This window comes from Furipterus horrens, unplaced genomic scaffold, assembly GCF_987537825.1.
Source record: "Furipterus horrens unplaced genomic scaffold, mFurHor1.1.pri manual_scaffold_9, whole genome shotgun sequence".
Lineage (NCBI taxonomy): Eukaryota > Metazoa > Chordata > Mammalia > Chiroptera > Furipteridae > Furipterus > Furipterus horrens.
Genome location: NW_028327179.1, coordinates 74,266,282 through 74,293,908, shown reverse-complemented (window position 1 = coordinate 74,293,908; position 27,627 = coordinate 74,266,282). Strand labels below are relative to the sequence as shown.

At 36.6% G+C, this 27,627-nt stretch overlaps 1 protein-coding gene across 1 annotated transcript in view; it reads right to left on the bottom strand.

Moving 5' to 3' along the window:
- SLC13A1 (solute carrier family 13 member 1) overlaps positions 1-27,627 on the bottom strand; it is a 129,177-nt gene that overhangs the window by 12,980 nt on the left and 88,570 nt on the right. Inside the window, exons 8-11 of the mRNA XM_090287415.1 lie at positions 18,537-18,656; positions 13,575-13,673; positions 13,086-13,187; positions 851-957 (exon numbers count right to left, since the gene is read on the bottom strand). Of these exons, the coding sequence (XP_090143541.1) occupies positions 851-957; positions 13,086-13,187; positions 13,575-13,673; positions 18,537-18,656 (428 nt within the window). The remainder of the gene's footprint in view (positions 1-850; positions 958-13,085; positions 13,188-13,574; positions 13,674-18,536; positions 18,657-27,627) is intronic.

Genomic DNA, 27,627 nt, shown 5'->3' with positions numbered 1-27,627 from the left:
AATATATAGTGATGAAAGATGACTTGACTTTGGGTAGTAGGCACACATAATTGGTAAGTACAAAATAGGGAGGAAGTCAAGAATAATATAGGAAAGGATGAAGCTGAAGAATGTATATGCACAACCCATGGAGATGAATTAAGGGGGGTGGGATTGCTGGAGGGAAGGGGGTACTGGGCAGAGGGGAGCAAAGGGGAAAAAATTGAAACTACTGTAATAACATAGTCAATAAAATATACTTAAAAAAAAAGAAGCATGTGTGTGTTGTGGGGGGGCGGGTATCCTCACATAAACATGCACAGCTCTTTGTCCATGTATTATAAAGACAATGAACATTCCCACTGAATATTTTTTTCAGTTGTGACACTAGGATATGGGCTAGGTTAAGGGCTGATTTGCATTTTCTCCAGGACTACTATGAGGCTGTAAATGCTCTTTTCCTTGAAACTCCTCACCTTAGTAGATCCTCGGCATCTAGTACCAAGGGCTCACATGAAGTAATAACTTCCAAGTTCTTGTTCCTATGTTGTCATCAATAGTAAGTTTGTTTTGATTATGATAGAGGGAGTGGGCTTACCATGGACTAAATAGTATCACTCATAGCAGAGTTCTACCCATGGAGTGTAAGAAAATCTACTTCTCACTTCTGCAAAGTAAGGTGATCCTTCTTATAACAGAAGGATGTGTAATGCCTGAAAAAGAGGAGCAGGTGTTTGCAGTACACAAACAGGATGTATGTCAACATGGCCGTGCTCTCTGTTCAAAGTGCTAACTGAAACCAGTGGAATTTTGTGTATAAAAAATACACAAATTCTGTCAAATTCATTCAGAATAATAAATAATACTCAACCAGTTTCTCCTGTAGGTGTAGTTTTAGTCAATTTCTTAGCTGGGATAAGAAAGAATAGGAGTCCTATAAGTAAGGCAACAGTTGAATCTGTAGCAAAACCAGGATACCTGAAAAAGGACAAATGTGTACATTAATAAGTGGCATCCTGAATTTGTGGGAACTAAACACTAATTACTATGCTAATAGCATACAACTAGTAGTGGTGGTATACAGTGTTTTTTTCTGGAGACTCTGCTCTAAAATCTATGGATTTCCCACTAAATTAGTGGAACTGAATTGAGACCCTGTTCCCATTGTTTCCCTATACTTCTCTTTATTTTTAAAACCATGTATACATATGATGACCTTAGGTAAAGCTTACAGATCTGGTAAACCACCTTTTCTTTTAATTATTTCTTTTAATTATATTGGCAGAGAATTGATGTTGAAACAATTGCTAGCCTAGGCAAAGCCTCCTATAATTGATTTATAACATCCTAGTATTGAATTGTGGCAACGCATGTATATATTTCTAGAGTCCTTGGAAACTCTTCTGTAAATTGTGAAAGTGAATGATATGTTTTTCTAAGATGTAACATCTGCTTCTCTGATTATAAGCCCTAGCCATAACATATAGATCAAATCAACACACTTAATGCTTTGCACCATATGAAACTTAAAAATATTAATTATTAGAATGGTTTATGAGATGCTTATAAGTGATCATTGTTAAGAGTGATTCAAGAACAGATGAGGTCTTAAAATCAACAGGCCATTCCAGCAAATAAGACAGGTTCCCAGAAACCCCAACAGTTCAGAAGCTCCTGGAGATTAGATATGAATGAAACAGGCATAAATAATTAGAATTCAGTTTTAAAAGTCAGAAATATTTTAACTAGTATATCTTTGGATTCTGAGAAGACCTCCTTACATCCTAAAGGTTATTTTGCTAGCTTGTAACTCAGTAATGCATACATACTGTAGAAGCTCTCTCCTCCTGTAATTTACTTGAATTAAATAATAAAAAAATGTATTATTTTATTCAACTTGAACATTTTATAAAGCAGTTTGTTTTCCAGAAATATAGATTTTCTTCATTTCATTACTGAGTAAAAAAGCTACCTTGGTGTAATTTATTTGATAAACTTAACCAATATTTATTATTTTATTGTTCCTTATTTCTTTTATCTCAGTTATAAATTTTAGTTGGATTTTTGTCAAATTGGGTCAGGCATCATGTAATCTGATTTTGTTTTTATGAAAAGACGCACTGGATTCAGTCCAATATCAAACAGATGGAATGCAAACATTAGGTGGTAGCTATAAATCTTGATCTATCATTCTAGCTTTGAAACAACTAAATGCCTAAAACCTCTACATTACAAGTATATTCCACAGAATATATACATAAAATAAAATAAAGCTACAAATACTAAAATAATTTATTTTCAAAAAAGACTTAAAATATATTATTATGTTTAGTGTAATTTTAGTTTTAGTTCATTATAAACTAATTTAGGTTGTCTCAGTAATATAAAATATTAAGGTTATATAAATTTTATTTACCTTAAGTTATATATTTTTAAGTCTCTTCTTCTCTCAAACTTTTGTTTCTTTTCTATTGTTTTTGCTCAGCATTCTAGGTATCATGCACACCTGCCCATAGCAAATACACTCTGTTTTCCTGCTTCAAACAAAACATCTCCTGAATTACATTTTACTCTTATAAGGAATACAAATTAGAAACTGATTATATTGAGTTTCCTATTAGGATTTCTGCCTGGTTTTTATTAGCCACTGCTTGATTTCATTTAGTTTTTATATATTGGTGTTTGGAAAAGACTCTCCTTACTGAGGATGGTAGAAGTGGTTATTTTTAAAGGAGGAAGAATTATTTTTTATGTTGGCCTAGGTCCTATTTCAAAACTACATGGTACCATCAAACTTTAAACAACAGTTTACTTTAAGCAGCTTGCATTGAGTAATTGGAAGCTGTCATTTGTTTAGACCTCTCAAAAGTAAAAATTTTTAGTCATAAATGAAACAGAAAGTTTATAAATATGAAGCTGGTTCTTTGAAACATGCTCCCACCTTGTATTGCTACATTTGTGTGCTCACTAGGAATTTGGACTCAGATTCTGTGTCTTTAAAAAGTTCTGACAATGTCTGTATAACCAGAAGGCTCTGGCTTAAGAAAAAGAAATTTTTAAAAATCTTATCTGGGAAGAGTACATTTGTTTCAAATAATTTTCATTTCTGCCCCTAAATACATGGATTCTTGCTGGGGAATATGAGACACGAAGTCCAAATCAGAGATCTTCTGAATTTAGCAAGCAGATTAATTCAGTGAAAGATAGATTGGGAACACAAATCTCAAGCCCAATTTATAATGACATTTAGGGTGGTCCTTAATTTAGAAAATTATGCTACAATTTTCCTCCTCATTTCACATGACTCAGCAATGACTGCTGGTATATAAGATGCTGGGAGGTAAAATTAACTCTAACCCAGCTTCTAACATTAGTTTGTAAAAGCAGACACTAAATCAGGAATCCTTATCTACACAATAGGGGCAAGCATGGGTTTATGGTGAGTTAGTATTTAATGGACATAAATAGAGAAAAAGACAAGATATTGAACCAAATAATTCCCTATAGAAGTAAAAGAAAATAAGTTGGCAAAAATCACAGAATATGAATTTGTATCAGGTTATTAAGAAACATTGAGTGAAATTTTACATAATAATCACTTATATTGCACTTCATATAGCTAGAAGGGCAAGCACTGTTCTCAGTGCTCATGAGCTCCATTTCACAGATAAAATTCAGAGATGTGACTTGTCCAAAGTGGAAGAGGTAGAATGGAACCCAAGTGGTATGGATCCAAAATTTACACTCTTAACTACCACAGAACATGGCTTTCTTGCTTACTATATTTCTAATTGTGTAAGGATGGAAATGGCCTTGTCTAAAGGCACCTGATTTTTAGTTACACAGTAGTTTGGTTATCTTGTCTGAGGCCTGATCTCAGATTTCATTCGTTTTTTTTTTTTTCTTGAAAAGATTAGAATTTAAAAAATCTTTTAAATGGAAAGGAAGAAGAAAAATCTCACACAACATTTCAGAGTTATAAGAATCACTTAGGAAGAGGATCCAAGATGGCGGAGGAGTAAGTGGAAGCTACACTAACCTCCTCCCAGGACCAGTCTGGATTTACAACTTAATTTTGGAGAAATCATCTGGAATAACCAACAGAACACTAACTGGAAAGAAGTCTTATAACCACGGAGAGACAGAAAAGGCCGCTACATCACAACTTGACCAGTAGGGAGTGCGGAGACGCAGAAGGGCTGCCTGGACTCACGCGGGTGGCTGCTGAAGGGACTGAGAAACAGCTCAGCAACCGGGGATTCCCCCTGAGAAGGGCAGAGTCTAAACGCCCAGCTAGGCTTTCCAGCCTACAGCAACAGAGTGGAAAGTAAAATAGTATCAGCTGTGAAAAGCGAAAAGCCACAGGGTTTCTTGCTAGCCAGAGAGAAACAGCAGGAGAAAAAGAACTGTTAAGTGAATCACATATGAAAATATTTTGGCCACCACTTACCCTGGGCTCAAGCAGAGGGAAGGCAGAGAAGACTGGAGACACTTGTGGAGAGTTTGGCACGGTGGCTTTGAGGGGAGAACTGGAGGAGCAGCTGACTGGGTCCCAGTGCTGACTCATCCCCAGTACTGCGGGTAGACCATTCCCCTCCAAGTGGCCTCAGCCTGAGGGGAAGCAAAAGCCCTGCCTACAGGAATGAAGCTGCCATACCCACGGTCCTTAAGCCTGACAGCTAATCACAGATTGAATAGATTAACAATTAAAGAAGACAGACAACAGCAGTAGATCCCTGGAAGTCTCCAACAGGTTGCCTAGGGCCAGACTGGTACATGATCTGATGCCACCAGAGGCAGATCCAGGAAGTGCAGATCACTCTAAGAAGCACCAACAAACAATAGGAGTCACAAAAATGGGGAGACAGAGAAACAACCTCCCATCAAAAGGAAAGGTAGAATCCCCAGAAAGAGTGCTAAATGAAAGAGAGGGGAGCGAACTATCAGATATGGAATTCAAAACATGGATTATGGAGAAGATGAATGAGCTCAGCGGAAACTACAAAGAACTCCAGGGAAACTACAAGGAACTCCAGAAAAACTACAAGGAACTCACAGAGAATTACACGAGCATGAAAAAGGACATAGAAGCTATCAATAAGAGCCAGGAGGAAATGAAGAATACGATCTCTGAATTGAAGAACACAGTAGAAGGAATTAAAAGCAGGCTAGAGGAAGCAGAAGATCGGATCAGCGAGCTGGAGGACAACGTACACAAAAACTCCCAGACAATGCAACAAAATGAAAAAAGACTGAACAAGACTGAAGAGGTTCTAAGACAGCTGCAGGACAACATGAAATGTAATAATATCCATATCATAGGAATTCCAGAAGGAAAAGAAGAAGAGCAAGGGATAGAAAACCTCTTTGAAAAACTAATGACAGAAAACTTCCCTCACATGAGGAGAGAAAGAGTCACGCAAGCCCAGGAAGCACAGAGGGTCCCAATGAAGATGAACCCCAACAGGACCACTTCAAGACACATCATAATTAAAATGGCAATATTTAAAGACAAAGAGAGGATCCTAAAAGCAGCAAGAGAGAAACAACTAATAACATACAAGGGAGCTCCAATAAGACTATCATCAGATTTCTCAGCAGAAACACTACAAGCCAGAAGGGAATGGCAAAAAATATTCCAAGCAATGAAAAACAAATGCCTACAACCAAGAATACTCTACTCAGCAAGGCTCTCATTCAAAATGGAGGGTGAAATAAGGAGCTTCCAAGACAAAAGAAGGCTAAAAGAATACATCTCCACCAAACCAGCAATGCAAGAGATGCTAAAGGGTCTGCTCTAAGAAGATAAAGAAACAGAGAGAGACACAGAGGAACACGAGTACAAAGGGGAAAAATGACAATGAATAAGTACTTATCGGTAATAACCTTAAATGTAAATGGATTAAACGCTCCAATTAAAAGACATAAGGTAGCTGAATGGATTAGAAAGAATGACCCACATATATGCTGTCTACAAGAGACCCACCTCAGAACAAAAGATCTACACAGACTGAAAGTAAAGGGATGGAAAAAAGTATTTCAAGCAAATGGACATGAAAAAAAAGCCGGGGTAGCAATACTTATATCACATAAAACAGATTTCACAGCAAAGTCCATAAAAAGAGACAAAGAAGGGCATTTCATAATACTTAAGGGAAAAATCCATCAAGAAGATATAACCCTTATAAATATATATGCACCCAACTTAGGAGCACCCAAATATATAAGGAAAATTTTGAAAGACTCCAAGAAAGATATAGACAGCAACACACTCATAGTAGGGGACTTTAACACCCCATTGTCAACAATGGACAGATCTTCGAAGCAAAGAAACACCAAAGATATTGAGGCACTGAACAACACTCTAGATCAAATGGACTTAGTCGATATATATAGAAGTTTTCATCCCAAAGAAGCAAAATATACATACTTTTCAAGTGCACATGGAACATTTTCAAAGATAGACTACATGGTAGGACACAAAACAAGCCTTAACAAATCCAAGAAAATTGAAATTATATCAAGCATCTTCTCAGATCACAATGGCTTAAAATTGGAAATCAACCTCAAGGAAAAAACTCAAAAACATTCAAGCTCATGGAGAATAAATAACATGCTATTAAATAATGAATGGGTTAGCAATGACATCAAGGAAGAAATCAAAAAGTTTCTGGAAAATAATGATAATGAACACACAACAACCCAAAACCTATGGGATACAGCAAAAGCAGTCCTGAGAGGAAAGTTCACAGCAATACAGGCCTACCTAAAAAAGCTAGAATAATCTCTAATAAAAAATTTAACCCTATAGCTACAAGAACTCGAGGAAGAACAACAAGCAAAGCCCAGATCAAGTAGAAGAAAGGAAATCATCAAGATCAGGGCAGAATTAAATGACATAGAGTCTAAACTAACAATTCAAAAGATCAACGAAAGTAGGAGCTGGTTCTTTGAAAAGATAAACAAAATTGACAAGCCTTTAACCAGGCTCATCAAGAAAAAAAGAGAGGACCCAAATAAATAAAATCAGAAACGAAAGAGGAGAAATCACAACTGATACCACAGAAATACAACGGATTATAAGAAATTATTACGAACAACTGTATGGCAAGAAATTTGACAACCTAGAGGAAATGAACAAATTTCTGGAAACCTATAGTCTTCCCAAACTGAATCAAGAAGAAGCAGAAAGTCTGAATAGACCAATAACAGCTAGTGAAATTGAAGCAGTAATCAAAAAACACCCTGCACACAAAAGTCCTGGACCGGATGGCTTCACAAGTGAATTCTACAAAACATTTAGGAAAGAACTAACTCCTATCCTCCTCAGACTATTCCAAAAGATACAAGAAGAGGGAAGACTGCCAAACTCATTCTATGAAGCCAGTATAACCCTAATTCCAAAACCACATCAAGACACAACAAAGAAAGAAAACTACAGGCCAATATCGCTGATGAACATAGATGCTAAAATCCTCAACAAAATATTGGCAAACCATATCCAGCAACACATTAGAAAGATCATACACCACGATCAAGTAGGATTCATCCCAGGGATGCAAGGATGGTTTAATATTCGCAAGTCAATAAACATAATACACCACATAAACAAAATGAAAGACAAAAACCACATGATAATATCAATAGATGCAGAAAAAGCATTTGATAAAGTACAACACCCATTTATGATAAAAACTCTCAGCAAAATGGGAATAGAGGGAGTATACCTCAACATAATAAAAGCCATATATGAGAAACCTGAAGCCAACATCACACTCAATGGGCAAAAACTGAGAGCATTCCCCCTGAGATCAGGAACAAGACAAGGATGTCCGCTCTCTCCACTCCTATTCAACATAGTCTTGGAAGTTCTAGCCACAGCAATCAGACAAGAAAGAGAAATAAAAGGCATCCAAATTGGAAAAGAGGAAGTAAAACTGTCATTATTTATTTGCAGATGACATGATAGTGTACATAGAAAACCTTATAGACTCCACAAAAAGACTACTCAACCTAATAAGTGAATTTGGCAAAATAGCTGGATACAAAGTCAATATTAAGAAATCAAAGGCATTTTTATACACCAACAATAAAAACTCAGAGATAGAAACTGAAAGAAAAATCCCATTTACCATAGCAACAAGAAAAATAAAATACCTAGGAATAAACTTAACCAAGAAGGTAAAAGACCTGTATTCAGAAAACTACATAACACTGAAGAAAGAAATTAAAGAAGATACAAATAAATGGAAGCATATACCATGCTCATGGATGGGAAGAATCAACATCATTAAAATGTCCATACTACCCAAAGCAATTTATAGATTCAATGCAATCCCTATTAAAATACCAGCAACATATTTCACAGACCTAGAACAAATACTTCAAAAATTTATATGGAACCAAAAAAGAGCCCGAATAGCCACAGCAATTTTGAGGAAGAACACAGTAGGAGGAATCACAATACCTGATATCAAACTATACTACAAGCCACGGTAATCAAAACAGTCTGGTACTGGCATAAAAACAGACATATAGATCAATGGAACAGAATAGAGAGCCCAGAAATAAACCCAGGTTCATATGGTCAACTAATATTTGACAAAGGGGGAAAGAACATCAAATGGAGTGAAAAGAGCCTCTTCAACAAATGGTGTTGGGAGAACTGGACAGGGACATGCAAAAAAATGAAACTAGACCACAAACTTACACCATACACCAGAATAAACTCAAAATGATTCAAAGACTTAAATGTAAGCCGTGATACCATAAAAGTCCTAGAGGAAAAAATAGGCAGGAAAATTTCAGATATCCCACGTAACAACTTTTTCACTGATATATCTCCTAAGGCAAGGGAAATAAAGGAAAGAATAAACAAATGGGACTACATCAAACTAAAAAGTTTCTGCTCAGCTAAAGAAAACATCAGCAAGATGAAAAGGAAATCAACCATATGGGAAAATATATTCGCCAATGACATCTCAGACAAGGGATTGATCTCCAAAATATATAAAGAACTCATACGACTCAACACCAAGAAGACAGACAACCCAATTAAAAAATGGGCAAAGGACCTGAACAAACACTTCTCCAGAGAAGACATACAGAGGGCCTATAGACATATGAAAGTATGCTCAACATCACTAGCCATCAGAGAGATGCAAATAAAAACCACAATGAGATACCACCTCACACCAGTCAGAATGGCCATCATCAACAAATCAACAAACAACTTGTGCTGGAGAGGATGTGGAGAAATGGGAACCCTGGTGCATTGCTGGTGGGAATGCAGACTGTTGCAGCCACTATGGAAAACAGTTTGGAATTTCCTCAAAAAACTAAAAATGGAACTGCCTTTTGAACCAGCATTTCCATTGCTAGGATTATATCCATAAAATCCCGAAACACCAATTGAAAAGAACCTATGCACTCCAATGTTCATAGCAGCACTATTTACAATAGCCAAGTGCTGGAAACAACCTAAATGTCCATCTGTAGATGAGTGGATCAAAAAACTGTAGTACATTTACACAATGGAGTTCTATGTAGCAGAAAGAAAGAAGGATGTTCTACCATTTGCAACAACATGGATGGAACTAGAGAGAATAATGCTTAATGAAATAAGCCAGGCAATGAAAGAAAAATACCTTATGCTGTCACCTATTACAGGAAACTAATGAACAACACAAACAAATGAGCAAAATTGAACCAGAGCTATGTAAACAAGAAGTAGACTAACAGTAACAAAGGGGGAGGTGGGAGGGAGAGAAGGGGGTAAGAAGGGAAAGTGTCAAGTCAAAGAACATGTATAAATGACTGACGGACATGGGCAACTGAGTAGGGACTGAATGTGGGGGAAGGGAGGGGCAGGGTACCGGGAAGCAAGAGGGGGAAAAAAGTGAAACAACTGTAATGGAAAAACAAACAAAAAAATTTTTTTAGTGGGGGAAAAATGAAAATATGAAGAATGGTAATGCCAGTTCAGTGAATATTAGGTCAAAGATTTTCCTTCACGTTGTATATTTTTCTCCCTATTTGATCTCTCCAGAGTTTGACATTCTAAACAAGTAAGTAATGACTTAAGTTTCTTTGCATGGACCTAATAAGACAAGTTGTTAATAGACGTTCCTTTTTTTTGACCAAGTCTTTGACTGGAATGTCAAGCCTAAAGGAGACATACTTGGGCTCAAGTTGTTACCAAAAAGCCCTAAGGAACTGGGAATGACTTTCAAAGGTAATAAAAGCCCACGAGATAAAAGGCCTGGTTCCATGGTTGGTTGTGCGGTCCACAGCAATCTCTCCAGGGAAGGAACGAAGGTTGTTTTCCTGAAAGATGGCTAGAAGGGACCTTAAGGCACAATGGAAAACCAGAAAGACTTGGAAAGGACAGGTGTGTACAGGCAAGGATGAATGCCAGGTATGTGGCCCAACTTCTGTGCCCTGAAGAACAGACTGAGGGTCACCCTAAATGTTCCTTGGGTAAGTTCCAGCAAAGCAGAACTAAAGTTCATAAGTGATCATTTGCTGCTCTTTTTATGTTTATGCAAATGAACAGGATAAATTAAAAATGGACTTAATGTAGTCCCTTTAAAGACAAGGAGGGTAATCTTAGGGAGAAAAATCATTATTCAAGGAAAATCACAATGATAAGTAGTCGACTGTAAAGTAGGTCAGCTAACTGTCTTAAAAGTTTCTTCTCATTTAAAATATGGTTTCACTTGAAAATTAAACCATGTCTGTGATATCACCAAAGAGATTCAAGTTGCAGGCAAGTAGAATGTCAAGTGCCTTGCAACTGGATGTCTTCCCAATAAGACAGTCTTACAGATTTAGAGACTTGTTTGTTGGTTATGTTACATAAATTAACATGTGTTTTCTGTTTTCAAAGGGCATAAGCCTATGACTGCATTACCTGAGTGATTGTCTGTATGCATAAGCCTCACTTAATCCTCTCTGCAGCGTTGCCTCCTGAGACTCAACAGTTTGGCTGAACTAAATGGCTGGGTTGGTAAAGAATGGGGTGGTCTGTGGGCTTCACTTTAAAACTGGTTTCTCTTTTCTATCCTAATGGCTTGGACAGAAAGGGCCCAGAGGTCTGAGAGGGGGGAAAAATAAACTATTTCCCTCAGCCCAAACTAAATATAATGGGCAAAAGGGTTTCGGACAGGCGAGATGTGCCTAGCACACCTTCCTCCAAAGAAGCCCCTTTTTTTTTTTTTCCCCTAATGTGGAACATTGAAAAATTAATCCCTGCCTTTTGTCATCTAATAGTTATGGATTGAATGATGTCTTTTAACCCTTTTTGCCAAATCTGTTGCCCCCAGAACACAACAAGGATGCCAGCCTGTTAAACCAAGCACGCCATTGTCTGGAGACAGCCAACTGACCTGGAGTCTGCACAATCCTTCCCCATGTGGGAAGGCCACCCTCCCCTCCACACCCCCACTATTATTAGGGATTTCTGGACCCAAGGGTAGGTAGGACGATGACCATGTCCAACTTGAAGCAGCTAGAGGAGCTTGAGACCCTCGCCCATTGTCCTTTACAAGATTACAAAGGGTCTTAATATCTGAGAGGGAGGGTAGTTATTTTTTACGAACCATGGGTATGGACTTGGGGGGGGATTGCTGGGGGAGGGAGGTGCTGGGTGGAGGGGAGTAAAGGGGAGAAAATTGGAACTATTGTAACAATATAATCAATAAAGAAAAGCTGGAAAAAAAAGAGAGAATATGCCTAGGGAAAAAAAAAAGAAAAGAATCACTTAGGAGAAAAGCAGAGTGCATTGGGTTGGCCAAAAAGTTTGTTTGTTTGTTTTATAAGCTGGGTCTAATAATGCTTAGGTATCTTCAACTTCATTCAAAACAATTTTGTTAGATTGCATTGTGATAGTTGTCATATCAGCGTGCGTTTAAAAAAGTTATCAGAACTGGCGAATTTTTGGGTAGCTGTTTTAATATTTAGGATGGAAGAAAATAAGCAACATTTTCAGTTTTATTATTTCAAGAAAGGTGAAAATGCAACCGAAATGGAAAAAAAAAAGAAAGATTTGTGCAGTGTATGGAGAAGGTGCTATTATTGTTCAAATGTGTCAAAAGTGGTTTGTGAAGTTTTGTACTGGAGATTTCTCACTGGATGATGTTCCATGGTTGGGTAGACAAATTGAAGTTGATAGTGATCAAACTGAGACATTAATTGAGAATAATCAATATTATACAACGCAGGAGATAGCTGACATACTCAAACTATCCAAATCAAGCACTGAAGTTAAGAATCATTTGCACCAGCTTGGTTATGCCAATTGATTTGATGTTTGGGTTCCACATAGGTTAAGCATAAAAACCTTCCTGACTGTATTTCTGCATGTGATTCTCTACTTAAATATCATGAAAATATTCCATTTTTAAAACAAATTGAGACAGGTGATGAAAAGTGGATACTTTACAATAATGTGGAACGGAAGCGATCATTGGGCAAGTGAAATTAACCAACAACAACCACACTAAAGGCCAGTCTTCATCCAAAGAAGACAATGTTGTGTATACTGTGGGATTGGAAGGGAGTCCTCTGTTATGAGCTCCTTTTGGAAAATCAAATGATTAATTCCAATAAGCACTGCTCCCAGTTAGACCAACTGAAAGCAGCACTCGATGAAAGCATCTGGAATTAATCAATAGAAAACGCATAATCTTCCATCAGGGTAATGCAAGACTGCATGTTTGATGACCAGGCAAAACCTGTTATAGCTTGGCTGGGAAGTTCTTATTCACCAGCTGTATTCACCAGACATTGTACCTTTGGATTTCCTTTTATTTTGGTCTTTAAAGAATTCTCTTAAATAGAAAAAATTTCAATTCCCTGGAAGACTGCGAAAGGGACCTGGAACAATTCTTTGCTAAAAAAAAAAAAAAAAAAATGTTTTGGGAAGATGAAATTATGATGTTGCCTGAAAGATGGCAAAAGGTAGTGGAACAAAATGGTAATAAGCTGTTCAATAAAGTTATTGGTGAAAATGATTAATACATCTTATTTTACTTAAAGAACAAATGAATGTTTTGGCCAACCCAATAAAACCCTAAGTGTTGACAAACATAACATGTAAGGCTTACTTGTAAAAAAGTGTAGACCAACCAGAAACAAAACCAGGATCTCGGCTAAACCACAGAATGGACATCACAAAGAAGAGGGCCAGGGTGATAATTTCCTGATACCTGTGGAAAAATTTCAGTCCTTTCATTTATTTTCTCAGTTAGGATGTTTGTAGAAACTCCCTGAGCTATTGTGAGGAGTAATCTTACCAGAATACTAAACACTAAAAACTGCATGTGTCAATAATTTGAGAGAATCAGTGCAGTTAGAAAAGGACTTTCTTCTTCCATGAGTCTTTCAGCTCCTTGTCATTCCATCTGGTAAATTTTATTTAGAAAACATATGTATTTGGTCATATTGAAGTTAGCACCTACTTTTTTACAAAGGATAGCACACTTGGGGCCCTTATCAAGTATTATAAATAAATTATGTACTTATTTGCCTTTAATAAATACAGTGTGTGTATGTGTGTGTGTGTGTGTGTGTGCATGCACACACATCAATCTTACCTTATTGGCCCAAGTTTTTGGTATTCTTGTTTAATCACATCAGCACAAGCCTTTTGTTTGACCGTCTTGGTCTTGCCACAGTTAAACATCGCCTTAAAACTGAAAAGAGTGATTAGGCTGGTTAAGCAAAGAATTCTCACTTTATAGAAGATACTTGTGTGAAAACTTCATAAAACAAAAACCCTCCTAATAATAGAAACCTGTGCCTTTTGCCTACACCTCTAAATCCTTCTTTAAATATTCTCTACCCTCTTTTCTATATTTGCCTGATTTGTTCAATTTTCAATGCTTTATTTTTGTTCCATGTTTTCCATGCCATATTCCACTGATCTCTTCCTTTTCCAAGTCCTTCTGTACCATTAAAATTTTGCTATGTTCCATTTATCTTTAACACTTTATGTATCTGACTGTTTATATATTTTAATATATTTATTATATACCTTGATTGTTAATCCTTGCACATGACTGAGTTTTATCTCACTATTAGATAAATTATTTGAGGGTAGAAGCAGTGTCATAGATATTTTCTTTGGCCTAACATCTCTAAACACTGGCACATACAGTAAATGTAATTCAACAGTACCTTTATCAAATTTATGAGACACTTCATTGTTAGATCCATCAATTGTCACAAATGTGCTAAACTCAAGTTATACACTAGGACAGGGAAGTCACAGGAATTGATCATGGATGTAGTCCAAACTGGGTCTTTTCTCAAGACTAAAACCAATGTTATTACATTTTTCTTCAAGTTTCTTCACCTCTTATGCCCTAATAGCCTCCACTAGATAATTTTCCAACTTATTTCCAATAGTAACTGCTAATTTCTATTCCTTTTAGCTGCTTATTTTAGTGACCTTTTCTCCTGATAACTAACTTTTTTGTCCTGAAGTTCAGGGTCTTCAAAACTTTCAACAGTTTTTTGTGAAGTACTTTCTACACCTATATTAAAAAAAAAAAAAAATCCCTCCAGAGGAAGAAACAAATGAAAAAATGTTTAGATTCTTGGGGATTATCTCTTGAAATGTCTATAAGCAGCTCAGTTAGATTATATTATATGTAGGTATAAAAAATACTTCCAAATATATAACCAAAGGAATGGAAATCTGAATTGAAAAGAGATGTCTGCATGCACATATTCAGTGCAGCATTATTCACAATAGTCAAGGTATAAGCAACTTAAATGTCTATCAACAGACAAACGGATAAATAAAAAGTGGTATATACATACAATGGATTTTATATAGCCATAAAAGCGAATGAAGTGCTAATACATGCTACTATGTGGATGGACCTGAAGGACATCATGCTAAAGTGGAGTAAGCCAGATACAGAAAAACAAGTACTGAATGATCTTATTAATATGTGGAATCTAAAATACTCAAACACATCGAAGCAGAGAGGAAACATATTGGTTGCCAGAGGTTGGGGGAGGGGGTAAATAAGGAGGTGTCAGTCACAGGGTATAAAATTTCGATTATGTAAAAGAAGTTCTGGAATAGGGCCCCTGATTAAAAATAACTTATAGTATACTTATAACTTTACTAAAGGGTAAATGTTATGCTAAATGCTTTTACCATGAAATGAAAATAAAAAATAAAAGGGCGCAAGAAGAATCTTTTGGGGTTGGTGGATAAGTCTCTCGGCAGCCTTCCGTCTCGAGAGACGATGGTGTAGCTTCTTAAGGGTCTATCTGCACCGCCGAGAATGGCTGTGCAGTCCGACTCGGGAGTGACACGGTATCTGTCTCCTCCCGTGTTGAATCGACACCTTACGATGACGCTGGAGTGTCCTCTCCAGTGAAGCTGAAGCTATAGAGCCTCGAGAGACGATGGTGTAGCTTCTTAAGAGTCTATCTGCACCGCCAAGAATGGCTGTGCAGTCCGACTCGGGAGTGACACGGTATCTGTCTCCTCCCGTGTTGAATCGACATCTTGCGATGACGCTGGAGTGTCCTCTCCAGTGAAGCTGAAGCTACAGAGCCTGGGCAGGGTGATATGGAGGGTCTGCTGTTGTCCATGCAGCAGAGCCCCCCCTCTCTTCGCAGCTGAGAGATCCAAGGGAAAGACAGAGTCAATACAGCTTGGCTTCAGGTGGATAAGTATGGCATTGATATTAATGATGGTTTCATGGATGTATAATTATCTCCAAACACATCAAGTTTTGTATATAAGTATCTATAGCTCTTCCTATGTCAATGATATCTGAATAACACCATTAAAAAAATAAAAGTAGGAGCATTGTCTTCTGTAAAATTGCTGGGGTAAACATGGATGTTTATGAGGGAGTAAATAGGAAGACTGAAGTGGCATGAATGTAGCTATCACACATTTTATTTATGTATTTTTCTGTAACACTTATTTAAACTTTTTTGCACTATTATAACTTTGGAGCAGCAGAGTTTCTTCAATTCTTATATCATCCACCCTACACATTCATAATCACTGTCCTGCAGACCCTCCAACCATGAACATCCATTTAATTATAGGATGTTGTCACATTTCAGATCAACTTAATTTCTGACTAGTGTTGGTATCAAAATTTTACCCATTGTCACAATACAAATGCTATTATGAAAAACTAATCAATGGACTACTTTGAGAATCATCTGTAGAATAGAAAAGTAGAGTTAAAGAAAGAAATGATTCTCCTTATAAACTGATTCCCACCCTATAGACTGCATTTGTATTTTGTCACTTTGGTTGGGGAACATAAATAGTTAAGTCAAAAGCCAAATTGGCTTTGTTATAAATGAAGGTTAATGCCTTTGCAAAGGAATTGATGAAGCATATGACAATGCATCAACCACTTCATTTAAATGAGTTTGGTGGCACTGATAGATGAGCTTCTTCTTACCAAGTATGCTGGGGTCATTTATAATGTGAGAGTTAACTGTGTTAACAGCCAACACACTAATCAGAATATATGGGGCTTGCCAGGGGAGTGGCTGATCATTTCTGTTTGTCGATCTAAAACCTCTGGAGGTGGACACCCTGAGAGACTGAAAAGGACACTGAAAAATGAGCTGGAGCATGAAGCTGTGCAGTGACTAACCAATAGTGGACAGCAAGGGGACTGTTTAAACATGCCACTGGTTGTGATTTATGGACTTTGCCTAATGTATGCACTTCACAAATTTTTTTTCCTCATGGAGAATACATTTGAATACATCTTCCCTTTATCTTTTTAATTTCTCCTTTTTAAATAGGGAGGCCATTTCCAAATAATGACAATAATTATATAGATATTTTATAATGTCATTTATATATAGCAGAAAAGAAGGACCCCTGGTTGGGTAGCTCAGTTGGTTGAAGCATTGTCCCATACACCAAAGATTGCAGGTTCAATCCCTGGTCAGGGCACGTACCTAGGTTGTGGGGTCAAGCCCCATTGAGGGTGTGCATGGGAGGCAACCAATCAATGTTTCTCTCTCACATAGATGTCTCTCTCTCTCTCTCAAATCAATAATAATAAAAAAAAATCTCTGGTGAGGATATAAAAAAAAAAAGGAAGCAGCTATGGGTCTGTGAGCTGATGCTTTCTCTATTGGTGTAGCTTTCCTGTCCCCTGCAGCTTGCATTGCTACTCGTACAGCTGAATAGATCCCCAAAGGCTGGGATTTTCCAGGAAGGAGCATTTACTATGCAGCAGGCCTCTCCCCACTGATGCCCATCTGCGGAAGTCAGTGACATTCCACACATTTGTTTCAGCAGGAGCACTGTCACATGCTGTTCCCACAATCTGGACAAATAGATTTTTTAAAAAATCATCAGTACCATCTCCCCACTACTAATGAAATAGCAGCAGTTCTGGAGAAAAACAAGGAAGAGGAATGGAGAGGGAAAAATATCAGTCCTTACATGACTAGATTTTGAAAATTTGGGCGCGGGCATGGAACAGCATCCAATCACGGTATTCTGTTTTTCAAGGGAAGTACAAATAGCTGATGTCAGTATCACCTGCTTGGTGGATAACATGCTATTTTATACATTGACCCTTGAAATTATTTAAATAAAATGCTATAAAAATGAACTTCAATTGCTTTATTTTTCAGGAAAAAATCCTCAAGATTTGACATACAACCTTTTCATCTTCCTTTTTTTGAATATTGTTATATGTGTTGAATATATAATGCTACATTTTTATGTTCTGTGGAACCCTTCATAATTTTAACTACTGGCTGTTTTTTATGTCAGGTAACTCATTGATACCTATGAATCACCAACTTCAGTCCCAGGCAAGGTAATGTTTGCAAATTCTCCTTGAATACATACATTTGACATTTTAGCAGCTCTTTATTGACCAGTGTTTCTTACCTTGGCTTCTGTGTGTTCAACTTGGACTCATATGTGTTAGAATTACAGAGTTGGGAGTGATGTTACTGATATTCCAGCTAAATTCCACTGTTTTACAGTTGAAGATGCTGAGACAAAGAATGGATCAGGACTTGCAGAGGTAACTTGCCTGGCTTGTAGAAGCCATGACTTTGTTCCTGGTCTCCTGATTCCAAAACCAATGTTCTTTGCACAGAGCACACTCTGAGATCTTTATTTTTTCAAGGACATATCAGTTTTGGTGCTAGGATAAAGCAGGGAGCCCTGCATGTTATAGTTTAAAGTAACTTAATAACCTGAGGAATTTCCCATGTTAAACGAAGAGATAAAACCTCTTACAATTTCACTCTCATCATAATGAGCTCCTTATGCTTCTCTGACCTGTTATTGGTTTAGGACTCAGATTTGGGAAACCAAGACAGAATTTCTTCCACAAACTTTTTCATAGCCAATGTTGTTTACATGGTATTCTAGAATATCTTCAAAATATGTGTTTGTACGTGTCAATTTTGTGAGAAATAGAAATGCAGAAATACAGCCTTATTAATAGGTGAAAGAGCACCACATGAGGAGCTGAGGACTCAGAACATAGACACCCTCATTTACCTGATAAACACAATTTACTTACTTGAATCCTAGGAAAAGCCACTGAAGCCAGATCCAGGACAAGAGTAGAATAATAACAGCAGCCGGAAAGGAAAGCATAAACCACGATCCAAAGTTGATGCACTGACACTTAGGGTAGCGTCTGTGTGGAAACAAGAAAAAGTGTTCAGAGAAGCACAGTGGAATCCCTCCTGACAGTCATGGGAAGTGTCAGTGCACAGCTCTCCTGTGCTACCAGCTGCAGGAAGATGTAAGGAGGGTTCACCAGCCAGAACAGAAGTGCTTCTCCTTATCTCTTGATTCATTAGTGCATACTTGTTGCTACTTCTTACAAAAATGCGAGTTGCTTTGTTATGATTTTTGTTCCCTTGACTCAATCTGTAAGTACATGCTTAGAAAGAACTTAGCACAATACCTCTTGCTCATTTAATGCACAAGAAATGGGTATGCATGTGTGTGTCTGTGTTTTGTTGTTAGTACTAAAATCATGAATGCATGACTGAGGAAAGACAAATAAGCAAACTTGGGAACAGATGAAAATTAACGTAATATTTCTGACTGTCTGTTACCATTGCACATTGGTGGCGAGCCTGCCAGCTACCTAGGAAGCTGTTTTCCTCTTTTTTTTTTTTTTTTTTTGCCCCCAAAGCAACTGCAACCATCAGGCCAGACATATGTTAGTCCTTTCTTCCTAGAATTAGACAGTGCTTTGGAGCACAGTCAAATGGAATAAATCTAGACCAGTTAAATTAATTAAAAGTGGAAAACATCAACTTTTCCTTTATCTCTCCTAGTTTTTTTCCAGCTTTTTAGCTCACATTATAACAAAATAGCCACAACAAAGAAAAAGGTCAGGTACAAGCACAGTGTCTTTGGTAACCTCACACTTGTTGTTTTAAAATGTAATCTAAATTCCATATAAATTCTCATATAGTTATCTATTTTATTACTTTGGGGAATAAAAACAGGAAAATTGAGAAAGACAGAGTTGGAAATCCAGAAAGTACAAAAATATACAGCAATAATAAAAACACCATTAACATATTTGTATTATTTTTGAAATCACAAAATACAGAAAGCTTTATAGACATAATAAACTTTTAAATTAATATTTTATTTAAAGCACATCTGTATTTTGTCATTTAAAAGATTTAAATAAAGAGTTTCATGATAAATACATCAAAATAAGCCAAATTTATGTATTATATCTTAAAGCATTTTTTGTTTTATTTTGGGATGATTCCTAAGTAATGCAAAAACATTTTTAAAAAATATGTTTTTAAAACTCAAGATTTTTACAGTTTCTTTGAGTTTATAAAAAGTTGCTGATCTCCCTAAGTCCTAGAGATTTTATTGATAACTTGAGGATGATTTTTATCTACCTTGAAGAGATCCAAAGACTAGCTTGCATATTTATGCATTAGAAAGTGACAAATGATAAATAAGAAATGCAAGAGAATGCAAGGAATTGGTGAATGGAAAGATGCTTTATCATGTCCATGAGGTTCTATTGAGAATTGCTTGCTTAAAAAAAAAATGTTGTTCCCAGTAGAAAATAAAATAAGGGGAAAGGCTTAAGCTTATTTCCCATAACTTTGTTAGACTTGGATTACAGGTTGATGGCCTATGTTATCCTGTTCAGCTAAAAGACATTTAGAAATGCTACCTGGTTCGGGGTCAAAACAGTACCCCAACCCAGTTTTATTTCTACTACCTGTGGCTCGTACTATGCAATAAGGCTGCATTTCCCCCCACACACTGCAGAGAATCCTGTACGATTTGTTTGGCCGAAAAGGGGTTTTTCAGAATTTTTGCCTGGAAGAATAGTACATTTAGAAAAATTAAAGCCTGCAAAAGCTAAACTCTGTTTTGTTTTTGCTTCTATCTTCAGTAGTAAGAAAGTAAACACCACACTGGACTATTACCTCCATTATTACAACCCTTACACTTCTACCCAGGGTGAATATTTTGGATAAAAATGGAATGAACAGCATACTGTAAGGGATTAGTTTCACTGTGGTGCCTTTTCCCACTTCCTCATACCCTAAAGGTGGAGTGAGTGTGAGTATCTGCCTAGAGCAAATGTAGATCTCTTCCATCGTGAATCACATAAGTATATGTTCTGATAGATCCTCTTCTTTCACCCTACACTATGTTTTGGGTGTCCACCATGTGCCAGGTACTCTTCTAGCTATTGGAGATATAGTGGTAAATTAGATGGACATGATCCAGGCTCTCTTAAAGTTTATGTGTAAATGAGGAGCACAGATAATAAACAGGTAAACATATAATAAATCAGAAAATAAAACAAAAGTAATGTAATAAAAATTATTAGGGGGAGGGAGAAATTTTACAGAATGTGGTCAAGGGAGGCGATATTTGAGATGAGATCTAAATGGCAAGAAGGATGCAGTCATGTAAATAACTGTGAAACAGCATTACAGACAGGAAACTATAAGTGCAAAGGCCCTGAGGTGCGAATGAATTTGGAATGTTTGAGGCTTAGACAGAAGCCAGTGTGGCTGTGGGTAGTGAGCTAAGGTTTCAATGAAATAAAGTCTAAGAAGTAGCCAATAGAGGTCAGATCATATATAAACTTGTAGGCCATCAGAAGAAAGTTGAATTTTAGTACAAATGGAATTAGGAGTAGTTGAAACATAGTAAGTTAGTGGCATGATATAATTTAAAATCTAGGTAAAATTGTTACTTACATAAAACATGTTAGCTAGGTGAATTCTCAAGAGTAGAAAGAACAAGAGTGGAGGCCAAGGTGTGGTAGGCAGAGTTCAAGATAACCCCTAAGATATATGCCCCTGGTATACATGCCTTGTATAATCCTCTCCCCTTCTGTGCAGACAGAACTTGTAAATATGCTGAGATTTCAGCTCTGTGATTAGATTCTTTCAAGGCTAAAGTGAAGGGATTTTGCAGTGGTAATAAAAGTCCCCATCATTTGACTGAGGTAATTTTAAAAAGGGGGTTGGAGCTCTCTTGGTTAGGCCTGGCTTAATCAAGTGAGTCTGTAAAACATATTTTCCTGCTGACTTAATGAAGCAAGCTTCCATGTTATCAAAGGAAGGGTCCATGTGGTAGCTGGTAGTTTCTTAGAGTGACCCCGTGCCAACAGTCAGCAAAAAAAAAAATAGGCGCCTTGGTAATCCAACCACAGGAAACTGAATTCTTTCAACAATCTGAAAGGACTTGGAATAAAACTCTGCACTTCTGTGTTTATTACAGGCTCAGCTGACATTTTTCAGGCTGGCAATATGTTGAACAAAATACCCAGCTAACCTATGCCTAGACTCCTACCCTGACCCACAGATATGATGAGATAACGAATGCGCTGTTTGAAGCCACTAAACTGATAGTAATTTGTAACATAGCAATAGAAAACAAACACATAGGGGAATCTATTAGCAGACAGAGGAAGTTTTGCATAGGAATACAGAAGAGTGAGAGTATAGTCGATTTTGCTTTAATTTATATTGATAGCGGTGAAGAGGAACAGAAGGCAATAGACTTTGATATATTTGTGATAAAATGTAGGAAATGGAGAAAAGGTTCCATTTATTGAAGTGATGTCTGAAGGAAGAATGGGTTGGTGGACGTGTAAGGGAGTGGTGATCAGAAAAATTGCTGTGGGCCTGTGAAGTTGAATTGTCCCTTATTTTCCAAAGTGGCCATGTCGAATAGACAGTTGATAAATGAGTCTGGAATTGAGAAGAGAAAGCAAGTTATGGATATAAAATTGGTAGTTACCAAACATATAGTGGTTTCATAAACCATAGAAATGGGTATGATAATTTGGGGAGTAAATGGAGATAAAAGGAACCAGGAATGCACCCTGGGCCAGGCAGAGGTGTAAGAATGAGCAGATGATCTAACAAAAATCCTGTGATAAAAGTATTGTATTTCCATTTTACACAGGAAGACATTGAGTCTCAGAAGTTTAAGTGAATTGCTCAAGGTGACGGACTGTGCCATTAAGCTGGATTTTTAACTGAGGAGGAGTGTTTAAAACACAACCTCTTTTCATTAAAGCATAGTGCCCTCAACTGCAGCTCCAAGGTGAAAATAGAAAATTCCATATATATTGAAAAATATCCAGGGACTAGAGTACAAACTTGATGTTTTAAGGACATTTTAGAGAACTATAGAAATGATTGTTCCCTAACAGAGATATTCTTTAACCTAAAGCATATATTCTTGTCAATGTTGAAACTTAGGAAGATAGTACTGTCATTGCAGATCTGTGTCCAACTACAGATGATAAACAATTCTAATGAAAGACACAGAAATGGTCTCAAAAGCATGAATGTAGCTATGAAAATTTACAGCCTGGAAACAGATTTGGGTCACTAGAAGCTCATGTCAACACAGATCATAGTCTTTTTGATTAGTGACTGTTTTGATTATTTCTGAGTCAAAGCCACTTTTCAGTTTTGTATTTGTGTACTTTCAGAAGTCCCTTTTCAAATAGTACCTACTTATTATTTATAAACCAGGCTTATATTTCTAACAGCAATTACAATAGTAGAAGCAGCAGCAACAACATTACAATTATTGACAGTTTCCTATGTGCCAGGCCCTTCGCTTAGAGCCACATATGCATTATGTCATTTAATCCTCACAATACTGTTTTAAATTAGTTTTGTTCCCATTTCACAGGTGAAGACATAGATGTTCATAGAAGTTAAGCTAATTATTATATAGCAAGATTGAAATCTGAATCAAAGCCTGAGTTCAAACTCTGTAATAACCAAATTTATTCTATAGTATTGGCTAGAGAAATTATTTCTGAGAAATATATATTGCTCATTTCTTCAGGGGAATATCATGGTAACTTTTGAAGGTAGCTATTGCTAGGTAACTAGTTCACTTTTCCTTGTGTAACTAGCCAAGAAGAGAGGTTAGGGATGTGGACTTTTAAATTTAGGGCACCTATAAACTCATTTCTTTTACCATGTATGGGTCTGTGAACCTATAGTAGTTATTATTTAACATGTAATTAGTAACTGACTTTACTGATCATTGATAATACAACTACCTTCCAATCTGCTTTGTACACCCACATATTTCACAGCAGACACCCACAAACTGAATAATATACTTTTTAAATCAACAAGCTATGAAATTTTATTTGTGAGAATCTTTCATTCTTAATCTGGTAGATTTGGTTTTTTGTATTTAACTAATAGCTGAGATATTTGTTAAGTAATATTGATTCATCAACGCTACTCTTGTGAAAACAGTAATTGTCCCTAATATGATTTCCTTTTATAACTCTATTTTATTATCAAAAAGTTACTTAGTTATTTAGATGATTCTCAAAGGTAGTCAGCAATTTGTTTATGCCTTGGTACAGTTCATCTCAAGCAATATTTATTAATCTCCTGCTGTTCCCTTGTGGGCTAAAAGAATAGGAATGAAGCCTTTACAAGCTTACAGTCATTAAGTGTGGTGGTTGTGCATGTGTGTGAAGACAAGTTTATAGACATGTTAATATAGTTTATGATAAGAGGAGATGGGAATAGCAATGTAGGAGGAACTGAACAGTTACCAATGGCACAGCATCCACACAAGTTGAGAAAAAACTTGGCAGAACTGGTGGGTATTTCAATAGCCAGAGTAAAAAGAAATGGGTTAATTACAGAGTGGTATTTATTAACAATAGTGTTAGTAATGAAAGAGATTGGGTGATGATTGAAAGAATTTTCAGTGGAGCAGTGGATAAAGATCAGGAGGTGACACCCTCCCCTCCACACCCCCACTCTTATTAGGGAATTCTGGACCCAAGGGTAGGTAGGATGACAACCATGTCTAGCTTGAAGCAGCTAGAGGAGTACAAGACCTTTGCCTATTGTCCTTTATAAGATTATAAAGGATCTTAAGTCTGAGAGAGGGGAATTGTTACAGAGCAGGGTTCCCCCCCAAAATAAATAAAATAAATAAATAAGAAGTAGGAAAAAAGATCAGGAAGCAATCATTTTGAATTAGAATTTTGCCAACATGCCCCTCTCACATATGGTCTGTGAGGCAGTGAGCCTACAGAGAGAGTGGAAAAGGCATTGGGCCTTGGGCGACCTCCTTCACCTCCCACTTCCTCACTGACAAGTGAGCATCACATTAACGCTCTGAGATTCAGCTTCCTCATACAGGAAATGGGGGAGTTGTCTACATGATTTGAAATTTCTGTCTTCATGTGTTTTCTTCTTCCCTCACATTATCACTCAGGAAGCTACGTCTTTCTTTTCCAAGACTAATATTTCTACTCTTTTTAAAAAATAACTTTTTATTTTTCAATTACAGTTGGCATACAATGTTACATTAGTTTTAGGGTGATCATTTCATTATGTTTATATAACTAATTAAGTGATCACCCTGATAAATCTTGTACCAATCTGATACCATACATAGTTATTAGAATATTATCAACTATATTGCCTATGCTGTACTTTACATTCCTGTTACTATTTTGTAACTGCTAATTTGTACTTCTTAATCCCATCAACATTTTCACCAATTCCCCTAATCCCCTCCTCTTTGTCACCTACCAAAATGTTCTTTATACCTATGTCTACTCTTGTTTTTAATTCCATGCTACTTTTACCAGACTCTCAGACAATCAATATTTTCTATCTCTTTTTTTTTTCAAAATTTTACATCTCTGTTTTTTACTGTCTCCTTTCTCTGAGTGTAAAACCAAACTGATACATCCCCCTCTGCCTCTAGTTATACCATGCTTGTTATTTTCTTCTTTGTCAAATTTGAAAGAATCATTTAAACTAGCTGCCTTCCCATCCCCACTATGAACTTTCTTCAGTATGAATTCTGCCTTGATCCCCATCATTCTACTGAAACTGCCCTCTTATAAGACACTGATGAGAACCAAAGCCATTTCTCAGCTGTTACCCTATGCGACCCTTCACCCACATTGCATGCTCCTTGCTCATCCTTCAGTTTGGAAATGCTGTTCTCCAGCAGCCTTAAATGACACACTAGATCAAGTGGATTTAATTCATATCTTCAGAACATATCACTCAAAGCAGTAGAATATACATACTTCTCTAGGATAGACCACATGTTGGGACACAAAACAAGTCAATAAATTTAAGAAAATCAAAATCATATCAAGTATCTTTTCTGATCACAATGCTATGAAACTAAAAATCAGTCACAAGAAGAACATTGAAAAATACATACATACATGGATGCTAAATAACATGTTATTCGACAATGAATGGGTCAACAATGGGATCAAGGAATAAATCACAAGATACCTTGAAACAAATGAAAATGAGGACACGACAATTAAAAATCTATGGACACTGGGGATGCAATCCTAGGAGGGAAATTATAGCACCACAGGCCCATCTTAAAAAACCAGAAAAAGCTCAAATAAACAATCTAACTTTACACTTAAAGGAACTTGAAAAAGAACAACAAAGCCCAAAGTGATTTGAAATATCTCTAGGATTTTGATATCTGTACTGTTATATAGCCCTACATTGATAACAAACTTGAACAATGCATTTACAAATGCCTGCTAAAAATCTCCTTATGGACAGGTAAGTAACAGGCCATTTCGATATATCCAAAAATGAAATTTTTATTTCTCTTATAAACCTGCCTTGTCTTCTCTAGAAGTTCATGGCATCACTATCTATACAGCAATACTGGCAAAAATTGCCTTGAATTTTCACACCTGATTACTCACCACCTCTGACTTCATAGTGTCCCAAGTCTAAGTCCTATCATTTCACAACTAGCCCTGTTCTGTCCCATCATCATTTGTCAACACTTGGTAATAGACTCCTAACTGGTCTCCCATCCCAGGCTCAATCTGCACACGGCTGTTCTAACCTGTGCAAAAAGATGCTGAGATTATTCTACTACATCCCTAAAAAAACTATTATAGACTTTTTGTGCTTTGATTTTATGAATTATTTGCATTCATTTCTTCATAAACGTGGTGTTTGCCTCAATTGGATCACGTTATAAGAACAAGTTTTCTCTAGTGATCAAAGGCTGTTGCCACATCAAATAGCAGCTACAGTTACAGTCCTCTTTTAGGACACATGTTCCATTATGTTTCTAGGGAGTTGGTTTTTAGGGAGACAAACTATGGGGGTCTGATTGATCTTCATTTGGTTCTCTCTCTGCTAAGCTGAACCTCAACTATCTCAACTCAAATAAAAATAACAAGCATTTATTGAGCACATTCTCTATGATAGGCACTGCTCTAAGTGCTATTTATTGGGTTGGCCAGAAAGTCCATTTAGTATTTTTCATAAAATAAAAGTCACATTTAAAATTTCCCCCAATAGTTTTATTGATTTGGATATTTTGTGTATATTGGCTATCTCCTGCCATTGGCTTCCAGTGAGTAGAGGCCAGGGGTGCTGCTAAACATCTTCCAATGTATAAGACAGTCCCACAGCAAATAATTATTTGGCCAAAATATCAATAGTACCAAGAAACTTCACAAACCACTTTTGACATATTCAATCAGTCACAGCACCTTCTCCACATGCTGTACAAACCTTTTTTGTTTTTGCAATTTTACCTTTCTTGAAACAATGAAGCATAACACACTGAAAATGTTGCTTATTTTTTTCCATCTTCAATATTAAAATGACTACACAAAAATTCACCAATTTTGATGTTTTTAAAAATGCATACTGATATGACAGCTGTTACTATACAATCTAATAAAATTGTTTCAAATGAAGTTAAAGACAACTAGGCACTACTAGAGCCATCATATGGAAAAAAATTAATGAACATTTTGGCCAACCTAATATTTTATGTAAAACACAAAATATTGCTAAGACAGGAATATTATTATCCTCTTTTTTCTGGCAAGGTTAACAAGCTTAAAGAGATTTGTCCAAAGTCACCTACTTTGTAAACTGAAGACTGGGATTTGAACATAGATATTTTAACCCCAGAACCTCTGCTTTTAATTACCATTATACACAATTTCCACAGCAAAGATATATAGGACATGTGTACACTAAAACGATGTAAATTGTCTGGCAAGAGCTCAATACATGTCACTTTACCTTCTCCTCTGTATGTCAAAAAACCAATGTTATTAAAGTTTATTATAA